This window comes from Cimex lectularius, unplaced genomic scaffold, assembly GCF_000648675.2.
Source record: "Cimex lectularius strain Harlan isolate CLEC.00 unplaced genomic scaffold, Clec_2.1 scaffold250, whole genome shotgun sequence".
Lineage (NCBI taxonomy): Eukaryota > Metazoa > Arthropoda > Insecta > Hemiptera > Cimicidae > Cimex > Cimex lectularius.
The window spans coordinates 485,182-505,755 of NW_019393130.1; the positions used below are offsets into that span (position 1 = coordinate 485,182).

Here is a 20,574-nt window from a genome sequence, read left to right on the forward strand (position 1 = left end):
AGGCTAGACTAGGATTGAATGTTAGTGAATGAGATAGTTTCAGAGCCTTTTCACCACGTGTGGGAGGGCTAAAAATGAAGAAATAACGTCCCAGAACACAACCAGAAAGATCGCCAGACTTCCTACAGAAAAGCTAATTAAAAAAAAAAATAAATAAATAAATTTATAAAACGTGAGGTGGAAGAAATGTGAGGTGAAAAAAAAGCAGGTTAGGTCAGGTCGTAGGTTTTAGAACAACATTTTTATGTTTTACATCTATTCTGTAGTTGACAATTTAGGTACAAAAGAGAGGCTAGAATTTTAGGATATCGACATCGACGGTCAATAACAGAGGGCACACTTTAAAACAAAAACTATAAATCCCAGGCCCTGAAGATGATCTCAATAAAGATCGAAACGTTGGTACGATAAAGAAAATATTTTTCTAAAACCTACGTCACAACAGATCTGACGATCTCCGAATAATCACTTTTTAATATATTTTTTATATTTATTTGTTATTTACAACTACAAATATTGTATTAAGTAAATATTTTCGATTTATGTTGTTTGTGTCTTTTGAGACACATGGAGAAGTTGCCCAAAGACTCCTGAAACCTAGGCATAGAGAAACCTCTGAGAAGGTCTCGGGACCACTTACTTTCGCCCTCGAGGAAATGCCGATAGGAATGAATGTCACAACTGCCCTATTAGTACAGCTTGGAGCAATTTTTATTTATAGTTTGATGAGGTCATATACAAACGGTATGTGAAGGTTATAAATAACGTAATTTGAAGCATAAAAAAGTGCATTTGTAATTTGACGGAGTTGGACACCTCCGTTGAACTTCACACTTCACAACCTTACGCCCTGAGAGGTCTTATGATTGTCTTGGGTGTTGTTTATACATGAAAAAATCCAAGATAACGCACCGGGGCAGTGTAGGCAATTTAGTTACATTTATACTCATATAGGGACAGTTACTTTTACGCATGATAACCACATGATACAAGTTCGGTTTTTGTTTTTCTTCCTCTTTTTGTATACCGTTCATTCATTCAGTTGTAAGTGTTGAGTATTTACGGAGGGTCGGAATTAAGAACTTATGTTTTTGGTGATGTACAAATAAGTATTGTATGTTTTACATCTATTCAGTAGGTGATAACTTGAGCATCACAAAAGTGATGCTAGAATTTTCGGATATCGACATTGGGGGTCAGTAACAGTTGGCACAGTTTAAAACAAAATACGCGTGAAAGACCAGAAAAATAAGGAAAACACGCATTGGGCATGCGATGACCTCAGCTATTTGTCGGCCCATGTGATATGAGTTATCACATAAAGACAAAGTACTGATTCTTGACAGACCTGTAACAGTATTTTTTAAACTCGCTTCACACAGTTCATGTACAGATTAAACTTCACCAATCAGCTTTGGCTAGGTGGCAACACATCCTGCAACGAGTTCTAGTAAAATGAAAAAGTGCTCGATATTTGGCGATTTAAACCATCGGATAGTCGTCGACCGTACAATTCGGCGGTGTATTTACAATTTGGGGCTGTGTAGTTTGAAATCAGGTGACGTTGAGCGTGTAAAATGCGAGGTCCCGGGACGTGTATCAGTAGTCGTCTTCGTCGTCGTCGTGCCTCTTGTCGCAGGAGCAGCAGCAGGACTCGCAGCAGCAGCAACGGCAGGCGAGGAAGAGCGATGCCAAAGCGAGCAGAGCGCCGCCGCACGCGCCCAGGCCGATCATGAGCCAGTTGACGTCCTGGGTCTCCGTCCTGGTGTTGCACACTTCCGGAGCCTCGTCCCCGGTGTCTATCGACTCGTTGTATCTCCCTCCCAAGAGCATCGGGCAGTTCACTACCCCGTTGCAAACCAAGTTGCCTGGTATGCACAGTCCGGAATCCCCTGGGCACAGGAACTCGCAGTCACCTACAGAATACACCATACATAAATTTGAAATATTTAAATCTGTCCGGACCCGGATATAATCGAACCAAAGCCAAACAAAAAACATGTTGATTAAATTAAATCAAGAGTGATCTTGCTTTTGCGCGTAATCAATTTTACATAAATTCCTATATTGTTGAAGCAATGCTTTAAATTTGTATGTTGTGACTGTTAAACAACCAAGCAAAGAAAAATGATTGTTTTTAAAAATGTAACACATGAGTATAATAATTTATCTAGGCTTGAGAGCAGTGGAGGCTGGTCGTGGACACAGTTGATTATTTTCAAACACGACAAACTTCCTTCCTCCTACGCTACAATCAATCAACTGTTGACATCCAGGACGAACGAAGCCATTGTTCAGCCAGAATCGCGCTTACACATAGAAAAACTCCTTTCTGCCTGTGTGTTGTGGATAATTTTCATTCATTGCAATTTTAGATCCATATCCCAAAATTCTTTTATTTTTAAAGAGTAGACGATTCTATTTTAAGTGTTGAAGAGGATCAAGTTTATGGTCTTGAATGAACTCAATTCGCCGAGCTTTTGTATCATATAGTCGCATCATCAGGGCCTGTACTTATCAAAAACATCAATACATTAAACTTTGGAAATACAATTTTTAATAAATTTTAAAAACTTTTATGAAACAATTAGACTTTATTAAATTAATTTTATGAAAAACATACAACAATTTTTATTCAAGTTTACTTACACTGCTGCTGAATTATATGTTACATATTTGAGAAAGACTAGTTTTATCCATTTCACGGAACATTTGGACAATTGGGTGCTTTTTTAACTGGATTCTAAAAAAAAAAAAAAAATTTGCTCGTAGATTGAGGGACTGTACGGAGACCGACTATTTTATTTTAAATTTCACCTAATCAACTTTACTCCAAAAGAACTAATCCATTAACATAAAAACCACAACTACGATGGAAAATAAAAGGAAAAACAGCTTAAAACATGACCCTTACGGGTTTTTTCCTTTTTTCGTCACAAAAGAGGTTAATTTACCTCCTGTTCTCTTTTCTTTAGTTTTTTTGTAGGATCTAGTTAAAAAAACACACAAATGGCCAAATGTTCTGTGAAATGGATAAAAATAGTCATCTTTCTCAAATATCTAACATATAATTCAGCAACAGTGTAAGTAAAGGTTTTTAGTTGAGATAAAAAAGTCAGTGTGACGAGCGGGATTCGACCCAAGCTATTACTCTACCACTTGAGCTATCGTGACTTCAATCCGCTCGGGCACTAATTTCCCATCTCAACCCCACCTTTTTTTAATTTTCCCTCCTTTTTACCATTTTTCAAATGTCGTGTAATCTATTTGATTCTCGGCGACAAATGAAATGGCCACGGAGAAGTATACTTCATTTTAATTAATTAAATTCGCTAGTTTTCGTTGTCCGCTTGACCAATTAATATCTTTCAATTCATTCAGGTTTTTAGTTGAGATAAAAAAGTCAGTGTCACGAGCGGGATTCGAACCCACGATCTTCAGCTAGATACGCCGCCGCTTGAAAAATGGGAAAAAAGGAGGGAGAATTCAAAAAGTGGGGTTGAGATGGGAAGTTAGTGTCCGAGTGGATCGTTCAGGTGGTAAAGTAGCGGCGTATCTAGCCGAAGGTCGTGGGTTCGAATCCCGTTCGTGACAGTGACTTTTTATCCCAACTAAAAACCGTAGAAATTTTTGATCTAAAAACTTTTTTTTTTAAATAAAATGAATTTTTACAATGATAGTCTCCGGCAGACGGTTACATTGCCGAATTAAGTATCTTTTCTTGTTTGACTTGTCTGTAATTTTTATTTTCTTCACAATAGCTCAAGTGGTAGAGTAGCGACGTATCAAGCTGAAGGTCGTGGGTTCAAATCCCGCTCGTGACACTGACTTTTTTATCTCAACTAAAAACCTTCATTAATTGAAAGATATTAATTGGTCAAGCGGACCACGAAAACTAGTGAATTTAACGAAAACTTGAATAAAAAAAAATTGTATCTGTTTTTTTATAAAAATAATTTAATATAGTTTGTTTCATAAAAGTCTTATAAATTTGTTGAAAATTGTAATTCCAAAGTTTAATGTATCGATGTTTTTGGTCAATACAGGCCCTGATGATGCAACTATATGTCTATATGTCGTGAAAGTTCGGCAAATTGTTGGCATAAATTTCTCGATTTTAGACCATAAACTAAATCCTCTTCAACATTGAAAAAAACAAAAACAAAAAAAAACTAGTCGATCCTTTCCATAACATTAATCTATTTTAGATATTTTCATTTGCCCGAGAATGTTTATCACAAGTATATTTTATGCTATCCAAAAAACTACATATACAGGGTGTATAAACTTCTATTGTCTACCCATTTAATTCGAAAACGATTAACTTTAGCAAAAAATAGTTTTAGACAAACCCCAAGGTAATTTTGGCTAGGAATCGCATGGTGGCAACAGATTTAACATAACGTTCTCGTCTCGCTGGGAAATGCCACGAAATTTGTTATTTTAAATAAGAATCCTATATTTTTATTGTGCAATTCGATTCTAGAGCTGATTTTATGCCATTTTCCTGAATTTCGATAGGATCGACCATTTCTCAGTTATGCTAGGTTTTTTTTCTTTCTCAAGCCAAAAATATATTCTATGTTCAAATATGTATATTTGACCGAGTTATGGTATTATCTTCCATTTTGTTTGAGCTTTCTTATCTAATTGTAAATATTTATTTAAAAAATATCTTTGTTTCGATGTTCTGTTACGTATAGTTAAATTTTGAATGTCAATGAACTCTTTTATTGTAATTTTTTTTTTTTTGTTATTTTCTCAAAGTTAGTCCTCTTGAAATAATTTCTATCGCACAATAATGTATACCTGAGTATTCATTTCATGTTCTGCTTTCCAAAAAAATGTATACAAGCGCCGAGAAGAGAAATCTGCATGTTGGTTTAGTTTTTTTAGTTGTTGATCCTGGCTATAGTTTTTTTTTTTTCAAAAATTAATATAAGCCAAGCTTAAAATCAACCCCATGATCCCTACCCGCTTCTGAGGCGATTCCTATTCTTAATTAACCCTGCTAATTTTAATCGTTTTCGAAATAAACGGGGAGAGCCATCTAGTTTCTACAAAAAGGATAACGGTCTTCCTTCGGATATAACTCAGAAATGGTCGATCCTGTCAAAATTTTCTTTTCAGTAAAAGTGGCTAAAATCGTATACAATAAAAAGATGGGATTCTTATTTAAAATAATAAAGCTAGTGTTATTTTCCAGCTAGATGAGAAAATATGTTCCATCAGCGATTCCTAGCCAAAATTAACTTGGGGTTTATATAAGACCATTTTTTTGCTAAGGTTAATCGTTTTTTGAATAAACGGGGAGGGACATTTTGTAGTTACAAATGCATAACCCCCTCAGGACATAACTCAAAAATAGTCGGTCCTATCAAAATTTTTCTTTCAGTAAAAGTAGCATAAAATAAGCACTAGAATGGAATTGAACAATAAAAATATGGGATTCTCATTAAAATAACAAAGCTACTGTTATTTCCCAGCTAGATGAGAAAGTTATGTTAAATCTGTTACCACCACGCGATTCCTAGCAAAAATTAACTTTGGGTTTGGATAAGACCATTTTTTTTCACCAGTTAATCGTTTCCGAATTAAATGGGTGAACTTTAAAGTTGATACACCCTGTTTACGTTTTTTAATTTTAATTGTTTTGTGAAAATGTATTTATAAGCGTGAATGTGTCTGTAGTAGGAAAGTGGCCGAATTCCCATCGACCCTTAATTAGACTGTTTTTTTATGTTTTTTACCCCCCCCCCCAATCTTGTTACAAAAAACATACACCTTCCGAGTCTTCCTTCAGGCATAATTCAGAAATATTCGTATAAGACGAGTTTTTGCTAAAGTTAATCGTTTCCCAATTAAATGGGTAAACTATAGAAGTTGATACACCCTGTGTACATGAAAGCTTTTCAGTTTGCTTTTCCCCTTTTCCATCTGTACTTGTTTAGTTCGAAAGCAGTTTTTCTTTCAGTACTTCCTTTTTGGGTACTTTTCTTTTCATTAGAAATATCTTACACCGTGTAAGCACGATTTCGGAATAACAAGAGCTTTCTTCGTCTTTTATGTCGGCCGAGAGAGGAAACAGTCGTCTTGATTGCGGCGTATAACTCCAGAAAATCGTACTTTTTGCTGAAAAGTCGGGTGCAGATCGAAAAATCATCGTCCACGACGATTGTCCAGATCCTCTCCAGCCGAGATAAATCTCTTTCCTGAACGGCGAAAAAGCGTTATCTATAAAATGGCATAACTTAAAGAAAAGCGGTTGGAACTTTTAAATGATTCAGCGTCCAAACTTCTTCCAGAATAGAAAAATAGTTAAGCTCCTATTTGTATCCCGCTGCCCTGAAAAGTTAGATAAAACTTTTTCGCTCAAGTGAAACTAGCCAAAAAAAAATTAAAGTTTACGCGAATTATGAAAAAATAGGGGGAACAGAAGTTAAAATCACCCTGTATTCTATCTGTATCAGGTGGGCTTTTTCAAATAAGCCAGCCACATTTATTGTAAACAAAGCAAATTCTCAAAAGTGTTAAATTGCAATTTTATTTTTTACTTTCTTAATTTTATTATTTTAAAGTTACCAACTATGCCGACAAACGAATATAAAAATAGGATCAAAACCTAATTAACCTAATTGGGGACCGTGGTAGCCGAGTGGTTAGCATGAGAGACTCTCACGCCGCGGTCGTGGGTTCGATTCCCACCGTCGCCTCTGGCCCTTTTTTCCCGATAACCCCCAATTTGAACACACAAGAATTCGTACTATGGCTAATATGCAAGATCATAAGGAAAAAAAAAACCTAATTAATATTAATGATGGTTTCTAGTAAAACTACTTTTTTTAAGGCATTTCAACTCTGAGGTCATATCAACCCTCGAGGTGCCGGTGTTTAAAAAAATAATTTGTAAGTATGTCGTTGGAAAGCAGGGCCACAGGATTCGAACATGGGACCTTACCAGTTTTGAACTCCGTGTCAACGGTATATAAACGTTGCAGCCTGTGACGCCTGTTTTAGTTTTTTATATAAAAACTTTTTTGTTTCTACCGCACATAAACAACTTATAACAATTTTTAATATAACCCTTGCTAAAATTTTCTAGCATTGTGTAAATTCAATCCTTTTAATCTAAAATTTTCTAGCATTGTATAAATTCATTTTTTTAATCTAAAATTTTCTAGCATTGTATAAATTCATTTTTTTAATCTAAAATTTTTAGCATTGTATAAATTCATTCTTTTTTAATCTAAAATTTTCTAGCATTGTATAAATTCATTTTTTTAATCTAAAATTTTCTAGCATTGTATAAATTCATTCTTTTTTAATCTAAAATTTTTTAGCATTGTATAATTTTTTATCTAAAATTTTCTAGCATTGTATAAATTCATTCTTTTTTAATCTAAAATTTTCTAGCATTGTATAAATTCATTTTTTTCCTCATCCTACATGTATTTGTAAAATTTAAACAATGTTTTTAAATCCCAGGCCCTGAAGGTGATCTCAATAAAGATCGAAACGGAGCATGATAAAGATAAGGTTTCTCTAAAACCTACGTCACACCAGACAGCATCACACTATCTCGGAATAAACAATAAAAAAGTCTTGATTTTTACCCAATGAAACATCAAATGATGAGAAAAATGTGAGACGCCGTTCTACATAAACCCTGAATGAAGTGCGCGCAGCATGGGTGGGAAAATTTTGTCCTGCTTCTGAAGCGATGTTAGATGCTCAATAAATACATCAGAACTGCTAATTCATTCTGCTCGATTCGAATAATTTTATCTAGGCGGTTCGGTACGACTTAAGTCTATTTACCGGCGATAAATAGCTGAACTTTATTTACAGTAAGTTTTGTAAACTGGTGTAAACAACAGGGGAGAAATTATGTTCCAGGCCAATAAAACAACTCAGTTGAACGTAATTGTAAAATGACAATTAATTAAGGTTTTTAGTTGAGATGAAAAAAAGTTAATGGCACGAGAGGGATTCGAACCCACGACCTTCGGCTAGATACGCCGCTGCTCTTCCACCTGAGCTATCGTGACCTCGATCCACTCGGACATCAACTCCCCATCACAACCCCACCTTTTTGAGTTTTCCCTCCTTTTACCATTTTTCAAATGTCGTGTAATCGGTTTGGATTCTCGACGACAATTGAAATGGCGACGGAGAGCTTTAGTGAAGTGTACTTCATTTTAATTCATTAAATTCACTAATTTCGTGGTCCGCTTGACCAATTAATACATTACAATTAATTAAGGTTTTTAGTTGAGATGAAAAAAAGTTAATGGCACGAGAGGGATTCGAACCCACGACCTTCGGCTAGATACGCCGCTGCTCTACCACCTTAAAAAATGGCAAAAGGAGGGAAAACACATAAGGTGAGGTTGAGATGGAGAGTTGATGTCCGAGTGGATCGAAGTCACGATAGCTCAAGTGGTAGAGCAGCGGCGTATCTAGCCGAAGGTCGTGGGTTCGAATCCCTCTCGTGCCATTAACTTTTTTTCATCTCAACTAAAAACCTTAATTAATTGTCATTTTACAATTACGTTCAACTCAGTTGTTTTATTGGCCTGGAACATAATTCCTCCCCTGTTGTTTACACCAGTTTACAAAACTTACTGTAAATAAAGTTCAGCTATTTATCGCCGGTAAACTAACTAACGGTAACTTTTTTTCATCTCAACTAAAAAAACTAAAAACCAACGTCAAGCGGACCACGAAAGTAGTGAAGTAATTGTACAATGTTTTTCAAAATAAATACGTTTTTAATCTTAAGGGGAGAATCAAGGGATTATCTTAAGACCAATACTCTATACAGTCTACACTGCTGGCAAACCTACCCTAACACACATCACAACATTCGCGGACGACACCGCAATCCTTTCGTCACGTTCTGACCCTACACTTGCAACTCTCATCACCGAATCGTTGGCGCATCGAGCTAAATGAACAAAACAACCGGTGACGTTCACACGTAGAAGTCCACTAGTGCACATATACAGTAAGATAAATCCTCCTATTGAACCAAATTCGCTACCTTGGGTTCTATTTGGTCTGCAGGCCTACATGGAACGCACATACCAAAAAAGACAAGAACTGAAGATACGGACAACTCAGACCCAAATCCCCATGAGTACACACATTAAACTAACACACAAGACACTAATTAGGCCGATTTGGACTTACGGAGTATAGCTGTGAGCCAAGAAAGAATCTAATCCTTTCAATCAAATCTTCCGTCGCATCTTCATCGCTTCTATTTCATAGCCAAGATCTTGATATCACATTCGTGACTTGATCCAAATAAAATTCCACAACTTCCACGCCAATCCACTAGCTCGACGTCTCTTTAACTTCACACCGTAAAATTCTTCATGCCGCCTAAAAAGACAATCATCTCATGATTTTATAACAGCCCTCAACCTCAGTCCTAAACACCGAGAGTTCCAGTAATGTATCTTGGGAAATACTTGATCAATATTCATGATATAAAATTCATTGTTCCTGAAACAACGCTCTTTAAGAATATGCATGAAAATAGAGATACTTTTGAAAATTCAAAAGTATATTGTGATACCCTGTATGTCTGTGGTAGAAATTTTTTCAAAGTAAAAATTCGCACCTTAAATTTTTCTCTTGCTTTGTTTAAAATAAAAGTAACTGATTAGTATGAAAAGGGACCATGTATATTTTTTTAAGCAAAAATCATAGATATATCTTCACATACCAAAAAAAAAAAAAAAGATAAAATAATACATTTATTTACAGTGGTCTAATTGACCATCGTAAATTTTTTAATTATTTATTCTTTTAATGTAGGTTTTGGTTGAGATGAAAAAGCAATATAAAATGAAAAACCACTTAATGGTCACGATAGCTCAAGTGGTTCGAGGAGCGGTGTATTGAGCCGAAGGTCGTGGGTTCGAATCCCGCAGTGACTTTTTTATTTCAACCAAGACCTGACATAATAAAGAATAATTGAAATAAAATATTGATTTTATTGTAAAGTGAACCAAGGTGATGTATTCCAAGTATCTTTGCTCAAAAAATGAGCAGTACTATGCTGATTTGTTTTATAGTACGTACAGTATGTGCTTAAGTGTCTTATCGGTTCAGTTTATTTCTGTATTAATTTAATGTTTACCATTTTAGATTATATTTACCTGTTTAGTCATTAATATATAATCAATACATATTGTACATCGAGGATAAATGGATAGAATTACAAAAATAAACTGATTTACGTTCGAAATCCCATTTATTGGTTAAATGACAAACAAATTTAAAAGAATTTATAAATTAGATGGAAAGTAAATTTAAAAAAAAATGACGGATTTTAAAATATATACGGATTATAAAGACAGAGGAATAAGAGAAGAGTCGCTAATTAATGTTCTGGGTGCTACCTTCTGGAGAGGACGTGAATCCTCCCCCTTCAGTCAACTTGGACGTCATTAACGTCCCGTCTGGATTCCTCGGAAGGTGGAACAGTTCCGTCCATGCGATTTTGAAGGCGGCTCGGGCCGGTGTCGTGGTGCCGATGAACTGGATTTTGACTGAGGGCGAGGGCGAGTAGCCGTTGTCCGAAGTGGCGGGCGTGAGGTCGAGAGAGGTCAAAGGCGGCATGTCCTTCGAGCTGACGTTGTGACCACAAATCGAAAGGAACGGGTAGTCCGGCCGCGACGGCAGGAACACTTCCAGTCTTCCGTCCTGGCAATCTTTCGTCGTGAATCTCACCTGAAAAACAAAATTTTCCTTCATAAATAAATCTTTGGTGTTGGTTATGCGCATGGTGGTATACACAGCTCTCTTTACCAACGAGCCTTAAATATACGTTTTAACGCTTAATATCACCTTGCCTTAGAAAATCTTAAAAGAGGCTACACAGGAAAAAAATCTCCTATCCGCACTAAAGGCAGTACTAGCATTAAACATGTTTCACAATGCAATTTTTTTAATGAAGACATATATTTGAAAAATTAATAAGTAATGGTTATTATGACTTACTTTATCAAAGTGAAGCCAGACGTCCCTGTCTCTATTGACCCTGATTTCCCAGATACATCTGATAGAACGAGGAGCTTCGGTGTAACCGAGAGCTTCGTAATGTGGGAAATGAAGTTCGCCTTCCGTGCTCGCCGGGATGACCGCCGGGCCGCAGAGGGGCGAGTGTACGAACTCGTACTTCGCCTCGAAAAGTGCTCCGCCGTGCTTGAAATAGCTGGACGCCGCGTGGGCCGGGTCGACGTTGAGCTCCAGGTTGAGCGTTTCCGTTGTCGAGATGATCTTGGCCGCGGGCAGGTTCGGCTTCAGAGACGTCCTCGTGTTCCTGCAGAGGCATTTGGCCCCGTGGAGGCCCGAACCGGGGGTCTTGGTGCTGTTCGTCATACCAGGCTCCCAGATGATCAGTTTGTCCAATCTACCATCCCAGCATTCGTCGCAGGAGCCGGTGTTGAACGGGTGTTCCTGGAAATTGCAAGAGTTTTACTTTTATGGACAAATAATAGCCACTGTACACATTAATCTCAGGTAAAATAAAGACATTATATTGAGAGGTCAATAGGAGACTAATAGCATACAAATAGTTTGTACATTTTTGACTATAAAAAAGATAACGATATAGATAAACAAATAATTTACAACTACGACTTTAAAGTGGCATTGCGAGTTTATATTTGTGACTGCTGGGTTTAACTGTGGTTTCCACAAGACGTCACCATGGCTTGAACAATGGTTCCACTTTTCAGGCAGCAGCCAGTGAGGTATGTAATCAGGGGGTTAACCTGCTTAGACCATACTCGTCGATGAATTCATGGAACAAGCGTCAACGCCTGGGTACAACATCACTCATCCCTTGCACTTTCAACGGTCGATGTGGCTGCCATCAACACGGTTTTCTTCGTTAGCTATCGACTTCGGCTACATCATCCGGCTCGTCTATACAAGCCATGGAATACATCATCGCACGGCACTTCTCAACCAACTGACCAGGAAGTCCACGGCACTCAACAACTCATATATACACCAACCTTCACAAGGTCATCGCCATAACCGTCAACAAACAATAATGATCATGTTTCGTAATCTTGCCAAATTCAGTGTGTCTTTTCACTGATTTTTCAGCATCAGTCACAGTAGATGGCAAAACGACGAAACGCATCTGACAGATTATCGTAGTGAGGAAGGTTATCACATCGAGTGAGTTATTTACAAGCAATGTTGAAGAAAAAGCGTTTGCAGCTGTATTGACCTCTCATTACCCAGCCAGATAAAATACAAATGTCACACCAAGCTTTCAAATTTGTATGTTATAGCAGCCGATCAAAACTGCAATAGTAGTAGTGAAAAATATATCGTTACGCAATTAGGATAGGCATAGTTAACATGATGGGTTCTAGGAATTTGGTTTTTGTTCCCCATAGCAGTACAGCTTCTGGCTTATTGTACTTTTCTAGTTTTTTAGTTCAGTGTAATCGATTCCCTTCTCCTAAGACATACTAGGTCGATGGCGGTCGTTGCTGCAGTTTCTCTCTCTACGTTTTCTTTACCTTTCTATCCAGATTATGTCTTCATTGAGTGGGTGCTTCGTATTCAAAGGCTGTTTCTTCCTCCTCAATGCATAATTTACAAATTGGGGCATTGAATATGTCCATGTAGATGTTTTCTCAGATGCCAGTGACCGGTTCATAGTCCTACCACTCCTCGGGGTTTCGCCCTGTCTGATTGTACAAGTGAGTTTGTCCAGTCTCTGTGCCTAGAGTTTCGCCACATCTTCCTTTTGTCTTTTTTTGGATCCATTTTTCAATGGAAGATTTTGTGCTTGTTTTAGTTAAGAGAGTACGTTGAGGGTCGATGTTTTTGCAGATCCTCTTCTGCCTACTGTGTCTGCCTTTTCGTTACCCGAAATTCCCTTGCCCGGAAGAATATCATCAGGTTGTTTTGTTTCCCGATGTTTCTGAGATTTTGGATTCATTCACTGACTAATTTTTATGTGATTTTTTCATGTTAATGCTTTAGTTGGTTGATTATCCGATCTTATGATTACGTGGTTTTTTTTTGTAATGAAGGAATCAAGTTTCATAATATAACTAATTCAAATAAGTTTAACTTGAATGTTAAAAATAAAAATGAGTCAAGATAACACTACATGCTTCAAAAGAAAATGCTCTTAATAGAACCAGAATCAAAACATAGATGTTTGTATTGTGTAAATGCAAAATAATTCGATCGCAATAATAGAAGGTACTATAGATATTTTGAAAAAGTCTTGATCCAATGGTTGTCGTTTCTTATGCTGCGTTGAAAACCACTAGCAGCGTTCATAAATGCTAGTCATTCTGTAATTTTTTTTTTTGTTTACATCAGGAACCCGCCTCGGAAGGAATAAAGTTTTAATAATGAAATAACAACTAACGGCCTAGTTGGAAAGCTGTAAAAACCGTGCCATGCATATTTAAAACGGTTCTGCTCGTTTTCCAAAAGACCTACATAATTGAAGAGTTCTGGAATTTGTTTGAGCACGGTTTAAATTACATCTTCAAAGTGCTTTCCCGGCTTAATTGGTGTTCACAACGCTTGATATGTGACGTTTTGGAGTTGAACAAATAAAGTCGGAACAGTAGAGATGACGGGTTGCAATTTCGTAAAATATTTACCCACTATTGAATATGATATAACGCTCATAAAAACGAAAATTGATACGGTATGTTTAATTTCAAACAATGCAAATTTAAACTGTAATATCAGTGGGTGAAAAAAACTCATTTTATACTGGATTGGAAGAGAATATGCAATTTCTCCCATGTTTTAATTTTTCCAATCTATCAGACAATATGATTGATAATATTTTTCCTAGGTAACACGAAACCACGTTTTAGTTGAGATAAAAAAGTCAGTGACACGAGCGGGATTCGAACCCACGACCTTCGGCTTGATACGCCGTTACTCAACCACTTGAGCTATACTGACTTCCATCCACTCGGACATCCCATCTCAACCCCCACCTTTTGAATTTTCCCTCCTATTTGCCATTTTTCAAATGTCGAATAATATATTTGATTCTCGGCGACAGATTAAGCCAATTACAATTCACAAACGGTTTTTAAACTGAAATATATAGATTTTTGATGTTTTAGTAGACAGTACATGGCTTTACTTTTTGTACATGTAAATTCTACTTACAGATTTCAATAATAAAATCAAAATAATTAATTAATAAAATTAAATCATTTAGATTATATAATCAAATTTTAGAGTAGACCATCATTTACACAAAGTATCTACATACCCCACCTTCATCATAGGTCGTATGAAATTGTATAAACACATATAAAAATTTTAAATTTAAATGTATGTCAAACAACGAGCAATGATTCATTTTTGGCGGGATGGATGAGTCCAATTGTTTCTTCTTTTAAATTTAATTTTTTTACACTTTTAACTACCACGCTATCAATAAATATTTCTTGATATCCATTGTTTTTAGCTAAGGTTTTAATAGTTTTTAATTTTTTTATAGTTAGCAGGTTTTAATGGGAGTTCGAACATACGGTCTGTGAGCCAAATGAAACGTGTAGTTTGCCATACATTAGTATATTATGAGAAAAAAAGGGTGAAATTCTTAAACAAGAAGGTTTTAGAGTAGATTTTAGAGGTGTATATACTTAGAAACATCCTCTTAAAACATAAAAACAAATTCACTAATTTTCGTGGTCCGCTTGACCAATTAATATCTTTCAATTAATTAAGGTTTTTTAGTTGAGATAAAAAAAGTCAGTGTCACGAGCGGGATTCGAACCCACGATCTTCGGCTTGATACGCCGCTGCTCTACCACTTGAGCTATCCTGACCTCCATCCACTCGAACACCAACTTCCCATCTCAACCCCTCCTTTTGAATTTTCCCTCCTTTTTGCCATTTTTCAAATGTGTAATCTATTTGATTCTCGGCGACAAATGGAATGGCCACGGAGCGTATCTAGCAGAAGGCCGTGGGTTCGAATCCCGCTTTTGACACTGACTTTTTTATCTCAACTAAAACCTAAAAACAAGGTTGATTCAAAAAGCGAGGTTTACCAACTTAATTGTAATGATTGCGACATTAAATGTATAGGAAAAAACGGTATAGAAATTAAAACGATTGTTAAAGAACACGTGCCTAAATCGAACAAATTTTAGGAATTTAAGGACCATCCAAACAAAACCCCAGATGCATAAAATGGTTGTTCCTTCATAATTCATTTATGTTTAGTTGTCTAATAGACCATATTAATTATTCAATTTATATAGAGCAGCGGCATATTGGGCCGAAGGTCCTGGGTTCGAATCCCGTTCGTGACGTTAACTTTTTCATCTAAACCAAGACCTTACAGAAAAAGAAAAATTATTTGTAAATAATAAGCTACAGCTATATTTGTAAAATAAAAAGCATTAAAAAATATAGGTCTAAAGATTGGCAAATAACAAAATGAATTTTTTTTATGTAGACCATACCGACATCCAGCTTAACAGAAATAACTCACAACGATCGTGAATGCCCCAAAATTATGTTATAGAGTTGTGTTAACTTCATTGTTTTGCTATATGTAATTTCATTCTATGTTGTATGTCTGTACTTTTATCATCACCAAACTCCATGCAAATACTCAACATGAGGTTTTTACAAATAAATAAGTTAAGAAAATATTGTCTGTTTTTTAAATGGTCAGTTCGTTATTAGTTTCATAAAGCAGATACAGGCAAAAGTTTTTTCTTTTTATAACTTCCGTCAGTGAGGAACACCTCCGAGCCACGTGTGTTTAAAAGTTAAGATCCGCGGGATATTTAGTTACAGGTGTAGTTTCCTATAGTGATAAATTTCCCAGGACAGATGTTATCCAGCTGGTCCCAAGAGATCAATATATCTACGAGTAGATTGTGCCATAATCCGAACCGATTTATATCCCGGATTCAGATGCGGAAAGCCGAAGATCGAATCGGAGTGGAAGGCAGATAAGCGGTCACCAGAATCTTGGAAATTCAATATCACTCCTATCTTAATGAATATTTGGGGTTTGTTTGTACGTGAATTTCTTATAAAGAATTAGCCAAGAAAGCCGACAGGAAAAGCTTGATTATTGAAGAAAACAGAATTGATCGACAATTCCAAATCCTTGGCGAAAATAGTCTTTCGGCTTTCGATTGTGGATAATTAATGAGCTCAATTTATATATAAAATAAAAGGATCTTTTCTTATACTTTTTATAAGCACTCAATGAGGAGTTTTCTCAGAGCTGAACTGCTTTTCTTTTTTTAAATATTTTAATTGGTATACTTTGGTTTTAACTCAATTCGTCTTAGGAGATGTTAGTAGACTCATAAATACTCAAATATAATTCTGTTTTTCCCAAAACATATTTTAAGTAAAACTGATGAAGGGATATAATTATTTTCATGATCCTTATCCTGTTTTCTTAAAGGATGTTGTATAAATTCATTTTTTTATATCTAAAATTTTCTATCATTGTAAATATATTCCAAGAATCCTCGAAGAATATATTATATATTATATTGTATAATATATATAATATTGTGTATATATATATTTGGACGCCGGTTTAAATGTAAAATTTCTTCGAGAGGACGCCGAGTTGATAGGAAGATGTATATATATATGTATATATATATATATAATAAGTTTATTGCACCAACACATGAAGAAAATAAAAATTACAGACAATAATCTTTTGAGACTAAAGAACATAAACTTAATTCGGCAAGGTATTGCTCCCTCTGCCGGAGACTATCATTGTAAATATTCATTTAATTTAATTTTTTTTAATCAAAATTTTTTAGCGTTGTATAAATTCATTTTTTCAAATCCTACATGTATTTGTAAATTCAATAGTTTTCGTAGTCCACTTGACCAATTAATATCTTTCAATTAATTACGGTTTTTAGTTGGGATAAAAAAGTCACTGTCACGAGCTGGATTCGAACCCACGACCTTCGGACCTTCGGCTAGATACGCCGCTACTCTACCACCCGAGAGATCCACTCGAACACTAACTTCCCATCTCAACCACACCTTTTTGAATTTTCCAATTTTGAATAGAACAGCTTTTGAAAAATGGCAAAAAGGAGGGAAAATTCAAAAGGTGGGATTGAGATGGGAAGTTAGTGTACGAGTGGATCGAGGTCACGATAGCTCAAGTGGGAGAGCAGCGGCATATCTAGCCGACGGTCGTGTGTTCGAATCCTGCTTTTGACATTGACTTTTTTATCTCAACTAAAAACCTTAATGTATTTGTAAAATGTAAACAATGTTTATAAATCCCGGCCCTGAAGATGATTTCAATAAAGATCGAAACGTTGGCACGATAAAGAAAATTTTTGTCTAAAAACCTACTTCACACCAGACCGCATCCCACCATCTCTAAATAGATATTTATTTTTTTAATTCAATTGGTGATCTAGAGATGAAATTATTGTGTGAATGAACACGCTACTTAGACCAATTAATAAAATTAAATTAATTGACATGTTAGGTTTAAGCGAAATAAACTAATTAGCGAAGAAATGTACCAGTTAATCTCTCTCATCAAGATATCGCCAATAAGTGTCCAAAAAGCGTACACTTTCATAAAGGTTATTATCATACATATTAAAAAACTTTGTACTGAAAAGTGTAAATCATAAAGGGTAGTTCACTTTAGTCAACTTTCCTCTTTTTATGCCCAGACTTGAAAAAAATTATCATTTCAGTATACTTTTAATTACTGGGTGCTCTCGCGTTTAAGGGTTACAGTTTTAATTAGCTCTGGTGCTTCGGATCAAATCGAACGCAAACGGACCTGATCGAATTAGTCGTCAGTAATAAAAATCTAGAGGAAGGGCGAAGGGAAAACCAACCGTCTGTGAAATGCCGTAGTTTATAAAAGCGCATACATTTCCATTTAACACCGACCTTCCAGTCGGTTATTATTTAAATGCGCCGAAAGGCGATGTTAAAGAGACCTCGGGTCTCCAAATTCGTTTAGTGAGAATTACGATTACAATAACGGCCTGCTTTTGCACATAGCTCGGAGGCGATGCGGTTTGCATACTCGTTAAGCCGTTCCTAGCAGAACCGGTTTAGCATATCGTTAACGCCGCGTTTTGGTCAAATTAATATGACATTTTCACGCGTTTCTCCCTTGTCTTTCTGGATCCAGAAGTCAATGAACTCTCAATTCAGTGAACGATTTAAAAACCTGACGCAAATACGACTTTCAATGCCGACTCTCGTAAGGATTTGAGTTAGATTTACATTCGACTCATGTGTTGTTGCCAGTCTTCTCGGTCTGTTGACCCAAATAAGTTACATCTAGGCCATTTCAGCCCTTAAAGCATGCAGATATCAACCTAACAAAATTCTCAATTACCTCTCTATATAACAAAATGTTTACGTTCGATGGATTATTCTTTCTTATGAATGCCAACACTTTTTAATTCACTTCCAAACAAAAAATTTGTTTAACTTTGTAACATTCCGTTACTTGGGAATAATTCGACCTTTAACGGTACCCAAACGTACAAAATCATTAATAAAGTCTAGAGGCGATGGCAGTATGATTGAAATCACCTTTCAGGGATGGTTTAAAATATTTCAAGAGGCCGTTAAGAAAATGAAGGCCTCGGGAGAATTTCTTCTATAGATGTTCAGCGAGCTTTGGTTGAAAAAATCCCAGAACAATTGTTCCAGAACTTGCAATGAAAATCTTTCAGGTAGCAAATCGACGCTGTCCACCATAAGCAATTTCTAGTCCACGGCCCTTTCTCAATCTAGATTCCTTCATTCTATCCTGTGATCCTTCCTAACCCTTGGTTACAAGGAGGGTATCCAGGCGCAAAATAAAGGTGCAGCCTGGAGGGCGTGGCAACCTCTCTAAAGCAAAAGCTGTACACGTGTCGGCCTCGAGTCGGCATGGGCGGCGGGTACCTTATCAGAGGCACACGACGGTCAGTGTACCAGATCCTGTCTGCAAAGACGGTGGAGGGTGCATGACCATCTGTACCACGGGGTAACAAAACGTTCCAAAATCAGCCCTTGTTACACTGGGAATGGTTTCGTGGTGACTTCCTGGCGGGAACTTAGAAAAGAGGCTGTCTTCTATCTGCGACCTTTGCACGAAACTTGCTTACGACTATCGTTATACACCCGGCCTCATGGGATACGGTGGTTCGGACGGCAGCGTATAGGCGTTGAGGACGCGATGATTATGCTGGATAGTCCCTCGAATGCGTGAGTAGTAGCGGTTGGGAACGGGTAGTGAATTGGTTTTCCTACTCGAGTATGCTTTGCATTGTTGTGCGTATGACCGGCGTGGTACCCTTGGGGAAGCGAAGGATCGGACCACCTGGGCTGAGCCTATGGCGTCCCTCGAAAGCGCATGGCAGGTGTAGGTTGAGCTGGACAGGAGGTTTTTACCGAAGGCAGTGCTCTTCTAGGGGGGTGGTTAGATATTCCACTTGAAACCAAGCCGCGGCTGGAGCGAATCCGGAAGTTTCTACGCTAGGGAAGCACCAATACTCTGGGAAATAGAGGAGCACGCGGGAGGACGGACTGATGTATTTCGGCTACGGTAAGAACAACCCGTGCGCGGCATACGGTTTGTTGCTCAATGCAAACCCGGCCACGTGGAATGGACAGCGAGGTCGTCTTGGCCCTTCGGGGTTGAGCTGCCTCTACACCAATGTTGCGGCAATAACACCATCATGTCGTATGCGGAGGTGCGTCAGCTCTCATCTTGAGAATCAAAACGTCCGATAAGGACAGGTGCGGACGTTAAAGATCCTCAGAGTCCTTTTTAGGATGACCGAGTATTCGGGAAGGAACGTTAAGCAATTGGAAAGGTATAAAAGTTCGAGAGTTGGGTTATGAAGTTTGCGCAACATTTCTTTGCCGAAATAGAAACGAACATTTTCAAGATAGAATTGTTACTTGTGGTGAAAAGTGTAATCTCTGCGATAACGTTCTGGACTGTGATAAAGGAGAAGCAGAACCACAATTTTTCAAAACCTCGGAACTCATTAAAAAAAGGCAACGGTGACTCTTTGGTGGGCTTCAAACAATCAATGTCGATATGTGTTCGAATTGAAACAATTCACAAGAAATTGGCATCAATGAAGCCATCTTTGGGCAATCGGAAAAGGCCGATTCTGTTACATGACCTCGTGTCTCACATGTGACAACACGAAAAGTGTTCGATCTTGGTTATGAGGTTCTCCCTCACCCTCCCTATTCTCAGGACCTCTCGCCTATCGAATCGACTACCATATTTTCAAACACGTGATAACGTGTTACAACATAAAACACACGCACACACACACACATTTAGAGTGCCCTTTTTAGATGGCCAGGCTGACTTTCTGTTGAACCAATGACGCTATAAAAAAAGTGTTTAATATATTTCCGTCTAGTTTATAATTTTTACCTTTTTTTTGTAAAAAAAATTAATACTTTAGGTCCAGTTCAACTTCAAAATTACAAATTCGAACCTATACATCCAGACCCAGAATTTTAAAGGATTTTTTAAGCTGAAAACAATAG

General features: G+C 37.0%; 1 protein-coding gene across 2 annotated transcripts in view; it reads right to left on the reverse strand.

The window, feature by feature from the left end:
• Positions 1 to 507: 507 nt before the first annotated feature.
• Positions 508 to 20,574, reverse strand: part of LOC106665815 — a 115,272-nt gene continuing 95,205 nt past the window's right edge. For both annotated transcript variants that reach the window (XM_024229909.1, XM_014392557.2), the window contains exons 8-10: positions 11,014 to 11,472; positions 10,413 to 10,743; positions 508 to 1,916 (exon numbers count right to left, since the gene is read on the reverse strand). In XM_024229909.1, coding sequence (XP_024085677.1) covers positions 1,600 to 1,916; positions 10,413 to 10,743; positions 11,014 to 11,472 — 1,107 coding nt within the window. In that variant the 3' untranslated portion in view covers positions 508 to 1,599. The remainder of the gene's footprint in view (positions 1,917 to 10,412; positions 10,744 to 11,013; positions 11,473 to 20,574) is intronic.